Source organism: Brassica rapa, chromosome A08 (assembly GCF_000309985.2).
Source record: "Brassica rapa cultivar Chiifu-401-42 chromosome A08, CAAS_Brap_v3.01, whole genome shotgun sequence".
In the NCBI taxonomy this organism is placed as follows: Eukaryota; Viridiplantae; Streptophyta; class Magnoliopsida; order Brassicales; family Brassicaceae; genus Brassica; species Brassica rapa.
In genome coordinates, this window is record NC_024802.2 from 18,274,731 (window position 1) to 18,291,555 (window position 16,825).

The 16,825-nt window shown below is 36.5% G+C and overlaps 4 protein-coding genes across 6 annotated transcripts; 2 read left to right on the forward strand and 2 right to left on the reverse strand.

Annotated features, from left to right (window-relative positions):
- Window positions 1–1,252: 1,252 nt before the first annotated feature.
- On the reverse strand, window positions 1,253–3,027 carry LOC103835442 (mRNA turnover protein 4 homolog). Its single transcript, XM_009111617.3, has 8 exons — window positions 2,846–3,027; window positions 2,479–2,644; window positions 2,293–2,383; window positions 2,163–2,221; window positions 2,029–2,089; window positions 1,860–1,950; window positions 1,699–1,775; window positions 1,253–1,601 (listed from the first exon to the last, which is right to left on the reverse strand). The coding sequence occupies exons 1-8, from the start codon at window positions 2,871–2,873 to the stop codon at window positions 1,485–1,487; spliced, it is 690 nt and encodes a 229-aa protein (XP_009109865.1). The 5' UTR covers window positions 2,874–3,027; the 3' UTR covers window positions 1,253–1,484.
- A 1,027-nt stretch (window positions 3,028–4,054) lies between these two features.
- Window positions 4,055–6,245, reverse strand: LOC103835443. 2 transcript variants are annotated; one of them, XM_033276432.1, is made up of 2 exons: window positions 5,496–6,245; window positions 4,055–5,400 (listed from the first exon to the last, which is right to left on the reverse strand). In XM_033276432.1, the coding sequence occupies exon 2, from the start codon at window positions 5,380–5,382 to the stop codon at window positions 4,387–4,389; it is 996 nt and encodes a 331-aa protein (XP_033132323.1). In that variant the 5' UTR covers window positions 5,383–5,400; window positions 5,496–6,245; the 3' UTR covers window positions 4,055–4,386. The 2 variants fall into 2 exon arrangements, with proteins under 2 accessions (XP_033132323.1, XP_009109867.1); XM_009111619.2 differs by having other exon boundaries at window positions 5,933–6,234.
- Window positions 6,246–7,042: 797 nt separating this feature from the next.
- On the forward strand, window positions 7,043–7,911 carry LOC103835444. The gene is made up of 3 exons (XM_009111621.3): window positions 7,043–7,300; window positions 7,408–7,458; window positions 7,682–7,911. The coding sequence occupies exons 1-3, from the start codon at window positions 7,159–7,161 to the stop codon at window positions 7,711–7,713; spliced, it is 225 nt and encodes a 74-aa protein (XP_009109869.1). The 5' UTR covers window positions 7,043–7,158; the 3' UTR covers window positions 7,714–7,911.
- A 1,303-nt stretch (window positions 7,912–9,214) lies between these two features.
- LOC103835445 (tubby-like F-box protein 10) lies at window positions 9,215–12,335 on the forward strand. 2 transcript variants are annotated; one of them, XM_009111623.3, is made up of 5 exons: window positions 9,215–9,688; window positions 10,278–10,638; window positions 10,736–10,823; window positions 11,209–11,341; window positions 11,423–12,335. In XM_009111623.3, the coding sequence occupies exons 2-5, from the start codon at window positions 10,288–10,290 to the stop codon at window positions 12,168–12,170; spliced, it is 1,320 nt and encodes a 439-aa protein (XP_009109871.1). In that variant the 5' UTR covers window positions 9,215–9,688; window positions 10,278–10,287; the 3' UTR covers window positions 12,171–12,335. The 2 variants fall into 2 exon arrangements, with proteins under 2 accessions (XP_009109871.1, XP_033132322.1); XM_033276431.1 differs by having other exon boundaries at window positions 9,217–9,689; window positions 10,225–10,638.
- The last annotated feature ends 4,490 nt before the right edge of the window (window positions 12,336–16,825 follow it).

Consider the following 16,825-nt stretch of genomic DNA (forward strand, 5'->3'; position numbering starts at 1 on the left):
TCATCAACAAAAATATATTGTCTTTTACACTAGCTATAAGAGGCAAATCTATTTAGAAAATTCAAAAATACATGTATTAAGAAACGTGGAGCAAACCTGTCCGTCGAGAAAAAAACTTAGTTACTAATGATCCTTTAGTTTATAAAGAGGATAAACCATTGGGGTAAAATGTATTTGGTTTTACGGAAAAAGAATTTATATGATTTTACGTCAATTGACCATGGGGTAAAAAAAAATTGTTTGCTTTCATAGAAAGTCAAAAGTTGTTTCAAACATCTCAGTTACAATACTAAATATTAAGGTCACGGATATAGAACCATGTTTTGGACCCTTATTTAAATTTTCAGAGAGAAGGATTCTTCGCGGACTACAACTATCTCTCCTTGAAGACTAGTGTAGACATTTTCAATAAATTTGAGATACCCTATATTAACTTTAACAAACAAAACTATGTACATATCTAAGTTATCTAAGCGAACTGAAAAAGGCATTCTATTATCACCATCATATTTTGATATGTTCAAAATCCTTAACTTTTAAATGGTTTTTTAACTCAACTTTCTAAAAATTTATTGTAACAAACGCTGTCTCATTTGGCTAAACTAACTAAAACAAAAAGAAACCATGTGCTATAAATGGGAAGAACAACATTAAAAGATGCTCATCCATCATGAAAAAGCCAAAATCAGTGTCAACGAGAGAAAAGGAAAGATGTGCAATGATGTAGAGAGAGAGATGGAGAGGAGAGTAAATGCAGTGTTTCAGAGCAGAAGTGGTTGTCGTTTGCCTTTTAGAAGAAAAGAAACGACATGGATTTCAGTGCCCAAAAAGATTGAAAATGGTGGTTATGAGTCAGTCAGGCTTCAGTCTTTCTCACCTGATTTTTCCCTCACTTTCATGATTTCATTTCTGCTCTCACTTTTTCACTTTTCCTGCTTCTCCTTTAATGCCCAACACACCCTCATCTGACATCTCATGTCACTTCATCATCTCCACAAATTTACAGTTTTTGTATGTATTATTGTCTACAAAATATAAAAAGCAAATTTTTAAGGATAAATATATGGTATGGAACTTTGTATAAATAAAGAGAATAAATTCTACATTTGTTGTTGGGCAGGCAAGTCCGTAAGCCGTAATACAAGGCCCAATTATTTGATATATCAATCCACCAAGATACATAAATAGACATGCCAAACTTTGGAAATTTTGTAAACCTTGCATTTTTGTCAGATTCAATAATGTAACTGAATAACAGCAAAATAAGATTTAAAATATTAAGCTTGATATTGTATTACAGTCGAGAATACTAGAATAGGGAAGTCACGATGATAATTTGGTATTCTACAAACATTAAAGCAACCAAACTTTGACATAAAACATCCAAGTGCAAACCAAGAACCAAACAGAACAAGCATAACCCTGGTGAATAATACGATATTAAGAAACTTAAAAGAGTTGATCATCAAAAATCTTGGCTTTTTTCAAGAGGTTTCAACGTCCGAGAGATCCAAGCCTTCTCGGTAAAGCTCAAAGTCACTAGGGCTCCATCTGCAGACTAAGTTGAGTTTGAAAGTAGCCAACTTGATTCCCAACAGACGCTGCAACAAGTAATTACAATAACCAAAGCATAAGCAGATTTTTTCATAACACAAACACACGTATGAAAGGCTTTTGGTAATAGAGATTCTTATTTACCAAAATGCGAGAAGATTCTGGCGAAAGAGGCTTTCCTTCTTCACAAACTACAAAGTCGGAGAGCAACTCCACCGTACCTACATAGCGAATCATCAAGATTACATTCAAACTAGTAGTGTATTGAGTGAGAGATGGAAACTGAAAATGGTGAGACAACAAACCTTTGTTAAGTCGAACAGGCATACCCTGCTTCCTCAGAAACGGTTCCATCTCATGTGTGAACTGTTCTAGAGGTCCTTCCTTCAGCTCAACCTGATCAATCCAACAGAGTTGTTCAATAACTAGCAAGAGATGCAGAGATGGCACAACAAGTTCTAATCAACAACAAACCGTTTCTACTGCAGTGCTTCCGGTTCTTGAAAAGTCAGAATCCTCATAAGCGTTAAATAAGCTGCCAATGAAGAAAGCTTTGTCAACAGTTGCAACAACGAGACATGGAAGGGATTCAAGAGAAAGGTAGATACCTTTCGACCTCTTCCTTTGGCATATCAGTAACAAGAAGTCCAGCATCACCACGAAGCATCTGAAACAACATTCCACAAACATAAGTAGCTGACAGTAAAAAGGTCAAGTAAGAGAAGAAGAGTACACAACCTTGGAGACTTTGAAGATACCAGGACGCATTTCATCAGAAGCAGAACGACCTAGAGCAACCTGCATCACTTTGTTCGAACCGAGGAAGAACCTAAACCCAATTAAAAAAAAAAACCAAAATTATAAATCAAAGAGTAAAAGACAAAACCATCTCTTCTTATGTCTTTGACGAAAAGAAAACTGAACCTTCCGTTGTGCCTAAACTGCTGTCGGAACTCCTTGAACTTGATGTTTCTCATGTTCTCAAAAGAGAAAACATAGACAGATGAATACTTCTCAACAGCCTCTCTGATTCCATTGACAATAATCTCCTTGTGCTCTCTTCCTTTCTTCTTTGTCTTTGACAAAGTGACTGCAAGCAATACACAACAAAGCATTCATCAATTGATTCGAACATATAAGCAAAAGGTTTAAGCTTTTATGCAAAAGGGTTCCTCTAAAATATCTTTATAAACCCTAAACCCTTGACGGCGGCTATAAAGTATAGAGCTTTCTAGCTCACTTAACGAAGATGTTACAGTTTCAGACAATAGAGAGATGAAAGAGTTCTGACCTGGTCTGTCTCTCTTTGATTTAGGCATGTCTTCTAGTGTTTCTGGTGGATGAAGAAGCGAGAGAAAGCAAAGGTAACGGCTTTGGCTCCTTTAAGTTTCTTCTTTCACTTTTCTTCACAAAACAAAAACCCTACTTCCCCTTCTCTGCTTTAATTCGGTTTTGTAATTCGGATCCCTAATTTAACCCGACTTGGATCTGGCCGAAGTTGAATCGATCGGGCCCATTTTCAGAAATATGGGCCTTTTGTGTTGTCGTTCGAGGGGTGGACATTGGCTTTTGGATCTCAAATATACATGGATAGTCTTCTTTTGGATATCCAGTCTATGGCATGAACATTTGTAACTCAATCTGAGATCAAATCTGAAAACCCTATATTTATACCTAATTTATAAAAAAAAAATATTTGATTTGATTTTGTAGGATGGTATTTTAGGTTGTGATTATTATCTGAAATAAATATTAATCTGAAAGTTCAAAAATCTTAAAAATCTGAAAAACCTTTTTTTTTTGAACAACAAAATCTGAAAAACCTAAAATATCAAAATTCAAATATCTAAATCAGTATTCTGAAATGAAATTTGAAACCTAACTAAATAACTCAAATACTTATATTTATTTTGATATAAAAACCTAGAAATATCTAAATTTAAATGAATTTGGGCCCAAAATAAGTTTTAATCAAAGTTATAAAATGCATCTAAATCCGAGAACATTAGAGGTGATTGATTGGACTGTAATTATAGAAAATCTACCGTAGAATTTTAGTCTGTAAATTTTTTTAATTTAACTGTAAGGGAGGTAGCCTTAAAAAATTTTGATACAAGCTTTTACAGTCAATTTTAAAATTTTGAATGTATCTTTAAAAAACAATATAAAACATGATGTTGATTTCAAAAAATGTAGATAAAAATTAAAGTTAAAGCGAGATCTTACATCCCAATCAATCAAGCTCATTAAACATGAATATAGCTAGGTATCCAAAACCATATGTTTGGAAGTTACATCTGAATTTATGAAAACAAAAATTTCTTCAATTTCATTGTTTTAGAATTATGCACACATAGTAAAAAGAATTATGCACACATATTAAAAGACATTTGATTTGATACATTTTCGAAATAAAACATTGTTACCTATGCAATGATAGTCATTTACTCAAATATAAATAAACAGAAGTGCAGAAACATAACTTAAGCAAAAACGCATGTAGTATAAAAGATCTTTATTATTAATAGACAAAGCCAAAAGGTTTTCATAACACAAGAGAACATCAAATTTACAGACAACAAACAGTAAAGAAAGGGGTTTGAGTAAAACATCATCCATGAAGACAATGGTCTTCAAGGCCTTCCTACTAAATTCAGAAGGACACAGAAGTAAACTATAAACAACATAAATTGCTATCCAGAATTGTACATCAGAATACATTCCCTTTATTTTTTTTATCGAAAATTAAAACAAAGAAAGCAAATGGATATCAAGATTTTGTACCTTCTACACAAACCCAACAGAGATTTTTCCTTTTAAAGAGTATTTGTATCATCTAGAATGGTCTGAGTTCTGGTTAGCTTCTCTATCTCTACCTCTCCTACTAGCTGATCTCCCTAGGAGAACCCTTCTCCGGCTCCTCATCTGGTTTGCGAATGATCTAGCTCCATCCTCCTCATCTTCAGAGGAATCCACATCGCTCTGATTGATCGTTAAGTCATTTGATTCAGATGATAGACCATGGGATGTGTCAGAAGCGAGATCTGATCCCCCAAAAGCCTGCAAGAGAAGGAAAACGTTCACTAGGTTCCTACCTATCCCAGCACCGATCCTGCCTACTTCCTCCCTCTCCACCTCCTCCTCCTCCTCATCTGAATCTGAACCGTACGCACCTCTCTCAATCACGTAATCCCCAAACACCGTTGCGCCAGGCATCGTCGACCTGATCGTGCTGATCACATCGTTACGGTCCTGCTCAACCTCGAACCTTCTCCACTCCTGCTCCACATCAGGATCCACCTCACGCGGCTGCGCGCAAGGGTGGTCTTTCTTCATGTGTTTCCTCAGCTCCTTAAAGGCTCCAGAAAAGGAGCAACCCTCCTGCATACAGCTCCTCTTCTTCAGATTCAGATCGTCTCTCGCAGGCTTCACAACAGTCCACCCTTTCACCTGCCCCCTACAAAGCGGACACTTCAGATTCTCAACCTCACGCTTACTATTAACCACTTGCTGATGCGGTGGCGTTAGCTTAGCAGACGCCTTCTTGTACTGATCTAAGCAGTTGGAGTAACGGAAGCTGGTTCCACACATGTAAGGACGGCAACCCTTGTCGTGAGACGAACAGAGGAGAAGCACAGCGTTGTGTGGACACTCCATACAGACGGAGCACACAGCATCCGCCCAATCATTCTCCTCCATCGCCTTGGGACAAGTGTTTGCGAACACGCTCCTCCTCACAACTCGCTTTGATGAAGATGCGAACTTGTATGGTCTCGCTCTGATCCGTCGAGTAGAAACCCTGCGTCTAGCCCTTCTAGCCTTCACCATCTTATGAAAAAATTACGCCTGAATCAAGAAGCAACATATGTATTAACAAGATCAAAGGACAAAACAGAGTTTTGAAGGAGACAAAAAACAATGAAACAGTTAAGTTTCTCTACCTGTAGCAAAACAGATTGTTCTATCAATGAATGTACAGAGTGTACAAAGAGAGAGAGAGAGCAAGTCGTGTCTGATCAATAGAAATGAAGTGTAATAAAAGAGAAGGGAAGATGTGCAAACACGTTACATGCCAGAGGCTCAAAAAAAAGCAACGTGCTTGACCGAACATTCACGCGACATAGCAGTGAATCAATTAATAAACAAATAACTAACAAACCATAGTCATGTTCGATAATCCTTTAAACTCACATGGAGGAGCAAAACACATCTCAGATCCACAACTATTTAAAAAAAATACACAACTAATCCAAATCTTTTTATTTTTCTTTGCTGACATATTAAATATTTTCCAAGCTATTAAACAATCCCAAATTGAATCTGAATCAAATCGTACTCCTAAACAGACAACTAAATCAACGGCGATCGTAAGTCCTACCGGATGAATGTAATCCACGCAAGCGAAGGAAGTTTAGTGTTGCGAGACCGGCGACGAGGAATGACGCCGGGAAGGTGGATAGAGAGAGAGAGAGACAGAGAAGGAAAATTAAGAGATTAGAAGAAGAAGCATCTTCACGGCTCCAGATTAGAATATTTTCTCTCTTTGACGTCACGTCTTGTGGAAGTTAGTGAGTGACCTCCTCTTCCACGCGCCTTTCGCGGGCGTTAGATTGACGCGCGTGTCCGTTTAAGGCTTTTAAGGGCCCGTTAAGGGTTGAGGCGATGACCATTGGGTATTGGGCCGTGGATTATGTTACGTCAATAACTTCGGTGTATTCCATCATCAATCAACTATTGTTTTCTGTATGTGAATCTTATTCTCTGTATATTTTGCAAAAACTTGCAGTATACAATTGGTGCAATAACAATTGTGTGGAAGAGTGGAAAGCAGCTCCAAAAGGTAGAACTTGAGTGAATAACTTATAATTAAAATTAAAGAAACAAATTAGGAATAAAGAGAGAGAATAGCAAGAAGTTCTTAATTAACAGATAACTCATAAGAAATCCAGATCGAAATGTCAGTTGTGTGTTGGTTTAAGTTTTTTACAAAAGATCAAATTTAATTATTTAACTATCTTTTATTTAAAAATTAATATATTTATTTTTTAAGAACCTCAGTGAGGTTGGTGCGGTTGAGGCTGCTCTAAAATATGTGAATCTCATTCTCTATATATTTTCTGTGTCTAATGTGTTTCAGTATCTAAGTGGTCGTGTTTTCTCCGTGAAAAAAAATTGACAACTAATTCCAACGGCTCAAGATAAAATAAACAATTTCCTAGATATTTTGTGTGGGACGTAATGAGCTATGATGGTAGGTTATCACTTATCTAATGTAGTTGTGTTGGATCATGGAACACTTAATGGTATAACCACTAATTAGTCCATTAATTTGTGTTGGTCCACCGTCGATCTTGAATAGTAAACGAAAAATATACAAAAATTCAGTAGATAACTTTGCAGTAATGTCTTGACCAAAAAAATTAAATAAATTTTGCAGTAATGTTAAAGGGATAGATAATGTTAGGAGAGTAATCATGACGCGTGTACATGGATGGACTAGTGGTCAAACCTGGCAACTGCGACATTTCTATAAATAACCACAAAAGCTCACATTTGAAGAAAGAGAAAGGAACAAAAAAAATCAAAGATCTAAACAAAAGAATAATGATGAAGAAGCAAGTGACAATAGTGGCGGCTCTTCTGATTCTGGTGGCTTTATCTTCCAATTTGGATATGGTCGCTGAGGCTCAGTTAGGCCCTGGAGACTGCTACGACGGTTGCTCCACCGCCTGCGTCCAGCGCGACTGTGAGCACCCTCTCCACTTATATGAATCCCCAACGCTACACAAATTCTGGGGATCAGTCTAAAATATCTGTTTTTTTTAATCTTTCTACCTTTTTTATGTTTTCCAGCGAGAAAGACGGCCCGATGCGATCGCAAGTGCTCTATTCGATGTGGCCCAGGTAACTAATGAAACCTTATCCTTACCACACCGGTATATTGTACATTTGTATAATCGGTAGTAACCCTAACCGGTCGGTTAGCTTTGTATGTTCTATCATACTTAAAGCAGTGTTGTCTATTAGAATCAGATCATACGTCGTGAGATACTGAGATGAGTTGGTTTAGCATCTGAGTGAAACCAAAAAAGGTCTTGAAACTAATGTTTTTTTTTTGTAATTGCAGATGCTAAAAAGGCAGGAAAGACTGGTGCTTGAACTTTGATATTTACTAAGATCCATATTTTAGATTTAATAATGTTGTAATCTTTGTTTCAAAATTTTATCTCTGCAAAACATATTACGTATTGTTTATGTTGTTATTGTAGTCAATAGACAATAACCAATAATTACTGCTACGATGTTCCATTTAACTACTAATAGTACCATATGTATTAACTTTGAAACGTAATTAAAGCTGGTCGGACTACGATTCAACGATTCAGTGATCCAATCAATTTGCCATGTTAGTATCAACTCGTATGAAAACTTGCTAAGAACCAGTGAGCTCATGTCTTGTCTTCTCTTTATTAGACTATAGGATAGGTAACACGTACCAGCTAATTGTCCTATTTTTATCTTCTCTTCCTCTGTCAGGCCCAACTCTAGGGTAGCTCATTGGAACCGACTAACTTATCTCCCTCTTGTCTTCTCTTAAATAGCAATGCGATTCAAGTGTGATAGCGATTTGAGTGTGGAAGCCATGTGATTTGGTAGGGATGCAATGGGTTCGGAAGCAATGCAATTATTACACATCTTTTAATAGCAAAACGATTTGAAAGGATTGAAATAACTAGAATGGACCATACTTAAGATTTTTTTTTGTATTTACATATTTTTAATTTCGTAAAAGTAAATTAAATTTATGGATATATGATTTACTGAAAATATAATCCTAAATAAATTCTTCAAGATATAAATTAATTGAATATTTTGGTCAACTGTAACACCTCCTGATCAATATCAAGTATAGAGAAGTGCTATTTGTTTAGAGGCATAACAACTTCGATATTAACTCTCTTTTTTGTCATTCTCTCTAGATGTTATACCTTGGAAATGATTCAGATTTTTTTAGTTCATTACTATCATTGTCAATTAAAGTGAAAATGGAACAATGGGAGTAATTTTGTGAGGTAAGGGTTCTCTGAGTTGTGAAGAGAAAACATGCATGATGCATGTCGCAGGTTTTGATAGGGGAAATATGATTCTAAAAACAGTATATAGTGACGAGAGATGGATAACTGAGATAACCATAAATTACAGAATATATATAGATTGAGGCTAAAAGATCCAAGAAAAAGGATTATAATTTCTGATTTTTGGCTCGATTTAGAGACCGGTATGTAGAAGGATATACATCCTTGTTCCATCAAAAGGCAAACTAATCATCAGAATGTATTTTAGATGGAACGGTTTGAGGTGGAGTCTTCCTAGTCTATCCAGAGAAAATGGTTTGGATATTGCAATTACTTCCTAGTCTATCAGATGTAACTTAGATGGATCGGTTTACCAGCTTACATAATTCAAATCTGGGAAAATATATTAATCAAGAATGCTTGTCAGTGATAACACTCCAAGTTAAACGGTGATAAATCTCTTCCAGTAACAATTAGGTAAAAAGGTTTATCAACACACACAAAAAAGTCAAAATGATAGTTAGGGTCTTTGCATGATGCGAGGCGAAGGTCATGCCGCCTCGTGGACAATAACGCTTAACAATGTCCACTTATTACCATTTCATTCTCTCTCTCTCTCTCTCAAGAATACAAATAATTAAAAAAAATCATATAAATTCGAGTACAATAAAATCCAGAGAAGAAGCATTCCAGAGTATCATTTAATAATAATTAAAAAATCTTAACTGTTTACTTGCTGGCTCGTGAATGAACTATTAAAGAAAAAAAGACAAGAAGGCTCCTGGTACTGCGAAAAAGCAGAGAGAAGGACGACTTTATCTTTTTCTGGTTTTAATTGTTCTCTTTGACTTTATGGGTTCTTTTGTTCTAGTCTCCTACGGATCTGCTTAAATCCGTGTGATCTGTTTACACGTAATCTCTGGAGGATCTGAGTTGTTGAGCCAGACCCAGATTGTGTTCTACCTTTTTTAGCTGAACTTCTTGATTTGGTCGGAGAAAGCTTAAGGTTAGGTGGGTTTTGTCTTTGAAGGTTCTGAGTTATCACCTTCTTGTCTGAAAAGGTTCGTTCTCTAACCCTTCTTCTGTTCTGTCTTTGATGTTTTTATGCACTGAGATTATATGTCCTAAACCCAACAACAGTTTCATCTGAAAATTAACTAAAAATCTTGACTTTATAGGAAGTGAAAATCAGATGAGATTTTGTAAAGTTTCGAGATTTAATTTTATGGAAACCGTTTGATATCCTGATTCTTATGTTACATACGAATTTGTTTAAGTTAATTTATTTTTGCTTTAATTATCAAATTGACTCTTGATTTTACCTTCTACACAGTTATGTGATCTGGATTTTGCATTTGGTGGAATTGATATCCGATTCTCTTTGATAAATTATTTGTCATAAAGAAAAAGTTTTCTCTTTGCTTGATTAAAAGCTATGGCCTAGTTTCTTTATTGGGCATGCAGTGAAGCTTTAGCTAATCGTCTTTCTCTTTTAGCCTCCACTTGGCTTTTTTTTTTTTAACTTTAGTTTCTTACTTACTAAGAAGGTGACTCAGAATTGCCAAGCTTTAACGCCTTTTTAATCTTATGCACAGTCAGTGGAATCTCTCATCTCACTCTGAAGCTCTCTTTGTTGGATCTGGAAATAGAAAGATAAATGTCGTTTAGGAGCATTGTTCAAGATTTGAGAGATGGGCTTGGGAGCTTGTCGAGGAGGAGTTTCGACTTCAGGATTCACAAAGGGAAATCTCAGGGCTCTTGTGAGTATTCATCTTCACGTGACCTCTTGTCACCTTTGATAGTTCAGACAAGCAGATGGGCTAATCTTCCTCCTGAGCTGCTCTTGGATGTGATCAAAAGATTAGAGGAGAGTGAGAGTACTTGGCCTGCAAGAAAACATGTGGTGGCTTGTGCTTCTGTTTGTCGGTCGTGGAGAGCTATGTGCCAAGACATTGTCCTGTCTCCTGAAATCTGCGGGAAGCTCACTTTTCCAGTTTCCCTCAAACAGGTTCAGTCCTCATGACAAATTTTCTCTTTTGTGTTGTTTTTAGTTCAAAACAAACTGATGAAGAAGGTTTTGTTTGCTGTTGTTAATGTTTTTTCAGCCAGGGCCACGCGATCCAATGATTCAGTGTTTCATCAAGAGGGATAAATCAAAGCTAACGTTTCATCTCTTCCTTTGTTTAAGTCCTGGTAAGCGTTGTTGTTAGGGACTTAGCTGCATGTCTTGGAAACAATGTTTAAAAAATCGCTAGGCGACTTAGGCAAAGCCTAGTTGTTAACAAATTATTAATTTAGAAAATTATATTGAAGAATTATAAAAGTTTGATATATAAAAAAAGAAAGAAGTTAGACAAATTTGTGGGATTTGAACTAATATTATTGCTTTGATGAAGAGATTTACACCAATTTAGATTGATTTAAACCAATTTAGATTGTTTTTAACCAAGTTTAGAACGTTTTAAACCGATTTGAGAAGCATAAACCGTTTCATTTGTGACCGATTTTTAGAACATTTAGTTTGGGTTTCATTAGTTTATGTCTGAAGACTAGTCGCATTATGTTTTTTTCTTTTCAGCTCTACTTGTGGAGAATGGGAAGTTTCTTCTTTCAGCTAAACGAACTCGTAGAACTACTCGAACCGAGTACATTATCTCCATGGATGCAGATAACATCTCAAGATCAAGTAACTCTTACCTCGGAAAGCTCAGGTTCGTTTTTTGAGCTCCTTGATAGTTTTGAGCTACTTTTTGATTCCCACTCACTTATTGAAGATTCTTTCCATCTCGCAGATCAAACTTTCTTGGGACAAAGTTCTTGGTTTACGACACACAACCACCACAAAACACACCATCTTCGTCAAGCGCACTCATCACTGACCAAACAAGCAGAAGCAGATTCCACTCTAAAAGAGTTTCTCCTAAAGTCCCATCAGGTAGCTACAACATTGCTCAGATCACATACGAGCTCAACGTGCTGGGCACGCGAGGGCCGAGGAGAATGCACTGCACCATGAACTCCATCCCAACTTCATCTCTCGAACCGGGCGGCTCGGTTCCTAACCAACCTGAGAAGCTCGTCCCTGGCCGTCTCGACGAGTCATTCCGCAGCAACATCTCGTTCTCCAAGTCATCACTCGACTACCGTTCAGTAGATTTCAGCAGCTCTAGGTTCTCTGAGATGGGAGTAGTATCATGCGAGGAGGACCAAGAGGAAACGAGTTTCAGGCCGTTGGTTTTGAAGAACAAGCAGCCGAGGTGGCACGAGCAGTTGCAGTGTTGGTGTTTGAATTTCCGTGGACGTGTGACCGTTGCGTCCGTTAAGAATTTCCAGCTTGTGGCGGTGAGACAGCCTCAGACGCAAGGGACAGGCGGCGTTGCACCAGCACCGGGGGCTCATGGAGAGCAAGATAAAGTGATACTACAGTTTGGTAAAGTGGGGAAAGATATGTTCACGATGGATTATAGGTATCCGTTGTCTGCGTTTCAAGCGTTTGCGATTTGCTTGAGCAGCTTTGACACCAAGCTCGCTTGTGAATAAATGAAGAAACATTACTTCTCCTTCAACATTCATGCTAATCGTTTGTCTCTTTATCTATGCTCTTGTCTATGAATTTGTGAGAGTCAGACGTCTTATTATTAACCTCTTCTAAACATTTAATGTGCAATCTTCACTAACTTATAACTGATATCATAAACTTTGAAACGGTTTTCTTTCTCAGAAATATTATATAGCTAAGATTTCATAAAACTGTGTGCTAATAAACAATTTTTTTGGTTTGTTACTTGAAAATTATTTTCAGAGCTGCAAGAAAAGAAAGCTAAAAAAATATTATCTAACCTATACTAAAAGGGCAATAATAAGCCCTTTTAAGCTGTCCAGCTCGGACTATAAAATCAGCCAATGGTGGAGCAGCATTCTTCCACGTCATTAATAGTTTTTTGTTTGGGCTTCTGTTGTTTTTGGCCTGTCTGATCTGTAGGCTATATAGTCCAATCTGCAATTGATGGCCGACGAAACCTAATTTCGTTCTTCACTTTTCGACTTCCATCTCTTACCTCTTCAATTTCTCTTCTCTCCAAATCCGTTTCGAGGAGTAATTTCACCGTTGACGTTCCCACTTTTTTCTCTGCCTTCTTCGTCGGTTGGCTCTCATTCTATATAAGCAGATGATTAGCGGGGGATTGAGTAAGGAGGATTAGGATGCTCTGGTCGCCGGAAGTTGCAGGGATATCCGTAAAATCCATTAGATTCGTCTTTCGGCCATCATAGAAGAAAGGTTCTTTTTTTTCTTACGATCGTTCTCGAATATGATATTAAGTAGTTAGGATTATAAATGTATCCATTCTTTGCTTATCCAGCGGAATCCCCACCTTCGGCAGCGTCGTATATTATTGAATAAACTTCAAAAACTGTTGTTTTTAGGATAAATATGCTATGTTCTCATCTGAAATCAACACCATGTTTCTTTTCTTAATGATTTGATGCATTCATGCACATGCTGTAGGTTATTGGTGCTGTGATTCTACGAAGATCTGAGAGAACGAGAATCAAGATTGTTCCAAAGACCAACCATAGGAATCAGGGGATTAAAAAAATTCCCCGCACGAAGTCTTTCTCTAACAAGGTTTTCTTTCTACATATTTTTCTTATTTAATCACAAATTAAGGTGTGGATTCCTATTAATTTTGTTTGTATAGTATTTTAAGAAAAATATATATCCTATGTCGTTAGTCTTCACTTTTGCTGTTTTTCCAGAGCTTAAAAGATATATGCACATATAGCTCGGTTCTGTTCCTGAGTAACCCAACTATCGTAGAATATGTTTACACTACGGGAACTGAGATAGCGAACAGGGCTAAAGTAAATTGTATCCAGAACAATTGGGCAGTAAACGTTGTAAGTATGCTTTGGTTTTTACTCTTTTATTCAATTGATTGTTTTAAAGTTGGAATGTATCAGCAGGTGGATGATGATCAATGATCAAACATATCAGAGAGTACAAAAGGTATGCTATAATGATGCTGACAGTTTTTTTTTAATTCGAACTACTGAGATTTTGTTTGCCTCTTGGCCCTTGATCTTAAAATTTAACCAATATTTGAGAATAGGGATTAGGTACCAGGCCATTTCTACTGCTCAGCGAGAAGAAATTTATTGCCCTTCACCAGGTTACTTAGAACCAAAATGGTTTCTGGAATTGAAGGGGTTTTCTTCTCACCTTTTTCTTTAGGAAACATTCATCGTACTACTGTGATTATAGATTATAAACTTTTTGAATGTCAGAGCTTCGCCTAAGTTTATGCTTCTTTCAATAGTGTTCTTTAAACAGCTTATGAGCCAACATCTGTATATGTGTGTATGTGCTTGTGATCAGCATGTTGCTATGATTGTACACTTTTTCTACCTCTTGAATCAACCAACGGAGAAACAAGTATAACCAAGTCCTGCTCTTAGTATATTAGAGTTTTGGCTTATTGTTTGGAGATTTGAGAGTCTCTTTTTTTCTACGTGTATTAATCTATATTCTGCAGTATTTTACTGTCTTTGCTTTCACTAATGTATATATTAAATTAGTTATATATGCAGAAGAAACAACAGAGATTTTTTTTGACTAATGAAACAACAGAGTATTGTAGAGGCAAAAAAAACTACCATAAGACCACAAACCAAAGGAATCATCTCAGCAGAGCGAGTGAAAAGCCACCAACAAAGAACACAATTCAGATTTCATGAAAAATATTTTATGAAGCCGAAGTGAACCAACCGTGGAAGAAGAACAAGAAAAAAGACTTGCTACTAACCGCACTAGACGGGAATTGCGTCTACATTGGATGAATCTTCACATCTCAACACAATGCCTTCAAGACTTGCAGGGAACGTGCACTATCATCAACACGCTTTCGTTTCTCTGTACCACTCCAATGACACTCACTGTGCTTCCTTCTTTGATATACCTGCAAAGTAAAACAAGTATCAGAGAGAGACCCAATAGATTTTGAGCAACTTTTTTAAGGTTCTTGAATCGTTTTCATACCCTTCTTTCAGCCGCATCACTCTTTCATCATTAGATAGATTCTTCCATTAATATCTTTTTAAGGTTCTTTGAATCGTTTTTTAAGAATTTTTAAGCAGTCAAGAAACAATAGCATGCTGTCTTGTGCATAGAATGATGACCAAATTTCCCATTTTTAAGTAGTCACTTCCCTCCAGTCAAAAAAACAAATCCCAAGTTTCTTAGAAAGCAGCACATTATTTTCTATTAGCAAAACACCACGAATTCCGTCAATAAATATTAGCATCTTGCTTTTTTCATAAGATATTAAGATGAATAATTCATAAGTCACAAGTTATACCTACTAATAAATAATTAAAATTTATAAAACTTAAAAATCTGCAAAATTTATTATAGATGACACGCTACTATTTTACATAAATGTATCATTTATTATAGATTTTAAATAACTATAAATTCATAGCAATTCAACAAATTCAATTAATTTTCTTAAAAATTATAATTCATAATTTTCAACTAATATTTCTTTATATTAATTAATGTAAAATGACACCGTAATGTTTTACATAAATGTATCATTTTATCATAGATTTTAAATAACTATAAATTAATATTTCTATTAATTTTCCTGAAAAAGAAAAATTAGAAAAATAATATTTAGTAGAGAATCTATACTATACTAAAAGGAAGATATCCTCATCATATAGCTATGCCACGTATTACAAAATAATCAACCAATCATATTCTGTTTTTTACACATGTGGGCTTCGTCCTGCTTCTGCTATTCACGTTTGGGCCTGAACTTTTTTTTCCAAATTAACAAACGAACTTGGCATCTTCCTCTCTACCCTTTCGTTTTCTCCGATTGAAAAACCTGAAGAATGAGTTCAGATCTATGCTTTACGTCAATCAATTTCTCCTTTATAATAAACTTTAAGCATGTCAATATTTTGTTTCGTTTTCTTTGTTTCAATCATCCATTGATAGTTTCGTTTCGTTTTCTTTGTTTCGTCCCTATTTATACAAAGATGCCTTTTCATTTTAGAAACCCTAATCGAAAACTCACTCTCCTCAACGAAACACTATGTCGACAAAGCCAAACGGCAAATCGATCATCTCCTCCTCCGACGGCAACGGCGAGTCGAAAACCGGATCTAATCCCGTTCAATCCACCGTGGTTAAAGCGAACGGCAAGACGCATGTTTCCTCCGATGACAATCGCGAACTAATGCTCTTCAACGAAGTATCCTTGGGTCCTCAGGAAACCAATTTACGGTTTCGTCTGGTTCACTTCTGGGAGGCTCGAAACCCACTGCAAAAGACTCTGATCGGTCTTGAGATGCTTCTCATCGACGAACAGGTTATTAACCCTCTCGCTTTTGTTGCTGTCAAAGATATTTAGTATCATGTTCTTCGTATGATGTTGAAGTGATTAACCTCTTGCTTTTGTTACTGTTAAAAATATTTAGTATCATGTTTTTCTTATGATGTTGAAGAGATTAACTTTGAAACCGCTTTGGAGAGCTTCTTTTGAATTTTAATTATGTTATTCTTTTTTTTTTCACTTACGCTCGAACTTCATTTGTTTGCAGGAGACCGTTATTCAAGGCTTTGTCCCACCAGGAAGAATCAAAAAATTCATGCCACATATGAGACAAGGCGGTCTGGTCTCTACACTCTCACCAGCTTCTACGGATCCAGAAACAAAGAGGTGTTCCGGGTTGCTGCTCACAGCGTGACAATCTCCTTCTCCCACACTTCCGAGTTGGTGCCCCTTGAGAACATCCCGTGGACTTCGAGGAGGACCGTTTCCGGTTCCATTCCTATGAAGACTTCGAAGCTGGCTGTGATATGAAAAGTGATCTTTACGGTAAGTTTTCTATCATTTAGTAATATGTTGCTTCCACATACTTGGTTTGTTATTTTATACACAATATCTCACAATTAGTAGCTAACTATCTACAAAAAAACAGTATCTGATTTTAGATTAGGGTGTTATCTTAAATTCATAACTTATTAATTATAAGCTTTCTCAACAACATTCTGCTTCTCAACCTGTACCAGATGTTATTGGACACTTGAAACTGGTTAACGGCTAGAGCCTCAATATGCGTCCCTTCATTGACGATGCCGAGCTCGCAACCACTCGGCGTATATTGGTGCATGTGCAGTCGCATGC

Excerpts from the sequence above, each read along its gene's own strand:
- LOC103835442 (XM_009111617.3), bottom strand. The coding sequence starts at position 2,873 with ATGCCTAAATCAAAGAGAGACAGACCAG. Across the intron at positions 1,776-1,859 it reads GCCTGTTCGACTTAACAAAG|GTACGGTGGAGTTGCTCTCC; the intron begins GTTTGTTGTCTC and ends TTCGCTATGTAG. Across the intron at positions 1,602-1,698 it reads CAGAATCTTCTCGCATTTTG|CGTCTGTTGGGAATCAAGTT; the intron begins GTAAATAAGAAT and ends TACTTGTTGCAG.
- LOC103835443 (XM_033276432.1), bottom strand. The coding sequence starts at position 5,382 with ATGGTGAAGGCTAGAAGGGCTAGACGCAGGGTTTCTACTCGACGGATC.
- LOC103835444 (XM_009111621.3), top strand. The coding sequence starts at position 7,159 with ATGATGAAGAAGCAAGTGACAATAGTGGCGGCTCTTCTGATTCTGGTG. Across the intron at positions 7,301-7,407 it reads CGCCTGCGTCCAGCGCGACT|CGAGAAAGACGGCCCGATGC; the intron begins GTGAGCACCCTC and ends TATGTTTTCCAG. Across the intron at positions 7,459-7,681 it reads CTCTATTCGATGTGGCCCAG|ATGCTAAAAAGGCAGGAAAG; the intron begins GTAACTAATGAA and ends TTGTAATTGCAG.
- LOC103835445 (XM_009111623.3), top strand. The coding sequence starts at position 10,288 with ATGTCGTTTAGGAGCATTGTTCAAGATTTGAGAGATGGGCTTGGGAGC. Across the intron at positions 10,824-11,208 it reads CTTCCTTTGTTTAAGTCCTG|CTCTACTTGTGGAGAATGGG; the intron begins GTAAGCGTTGTT and ends TTTTCTTTTCAG. Across the intron at positions 11,342-11,422 it reads TCTTACCTCGGAAAGCTCAG|ATCAAACTTTCTTGGGACAA; the intron begins GTTCGTTTTTTG and ends TCCATCTCGCAG.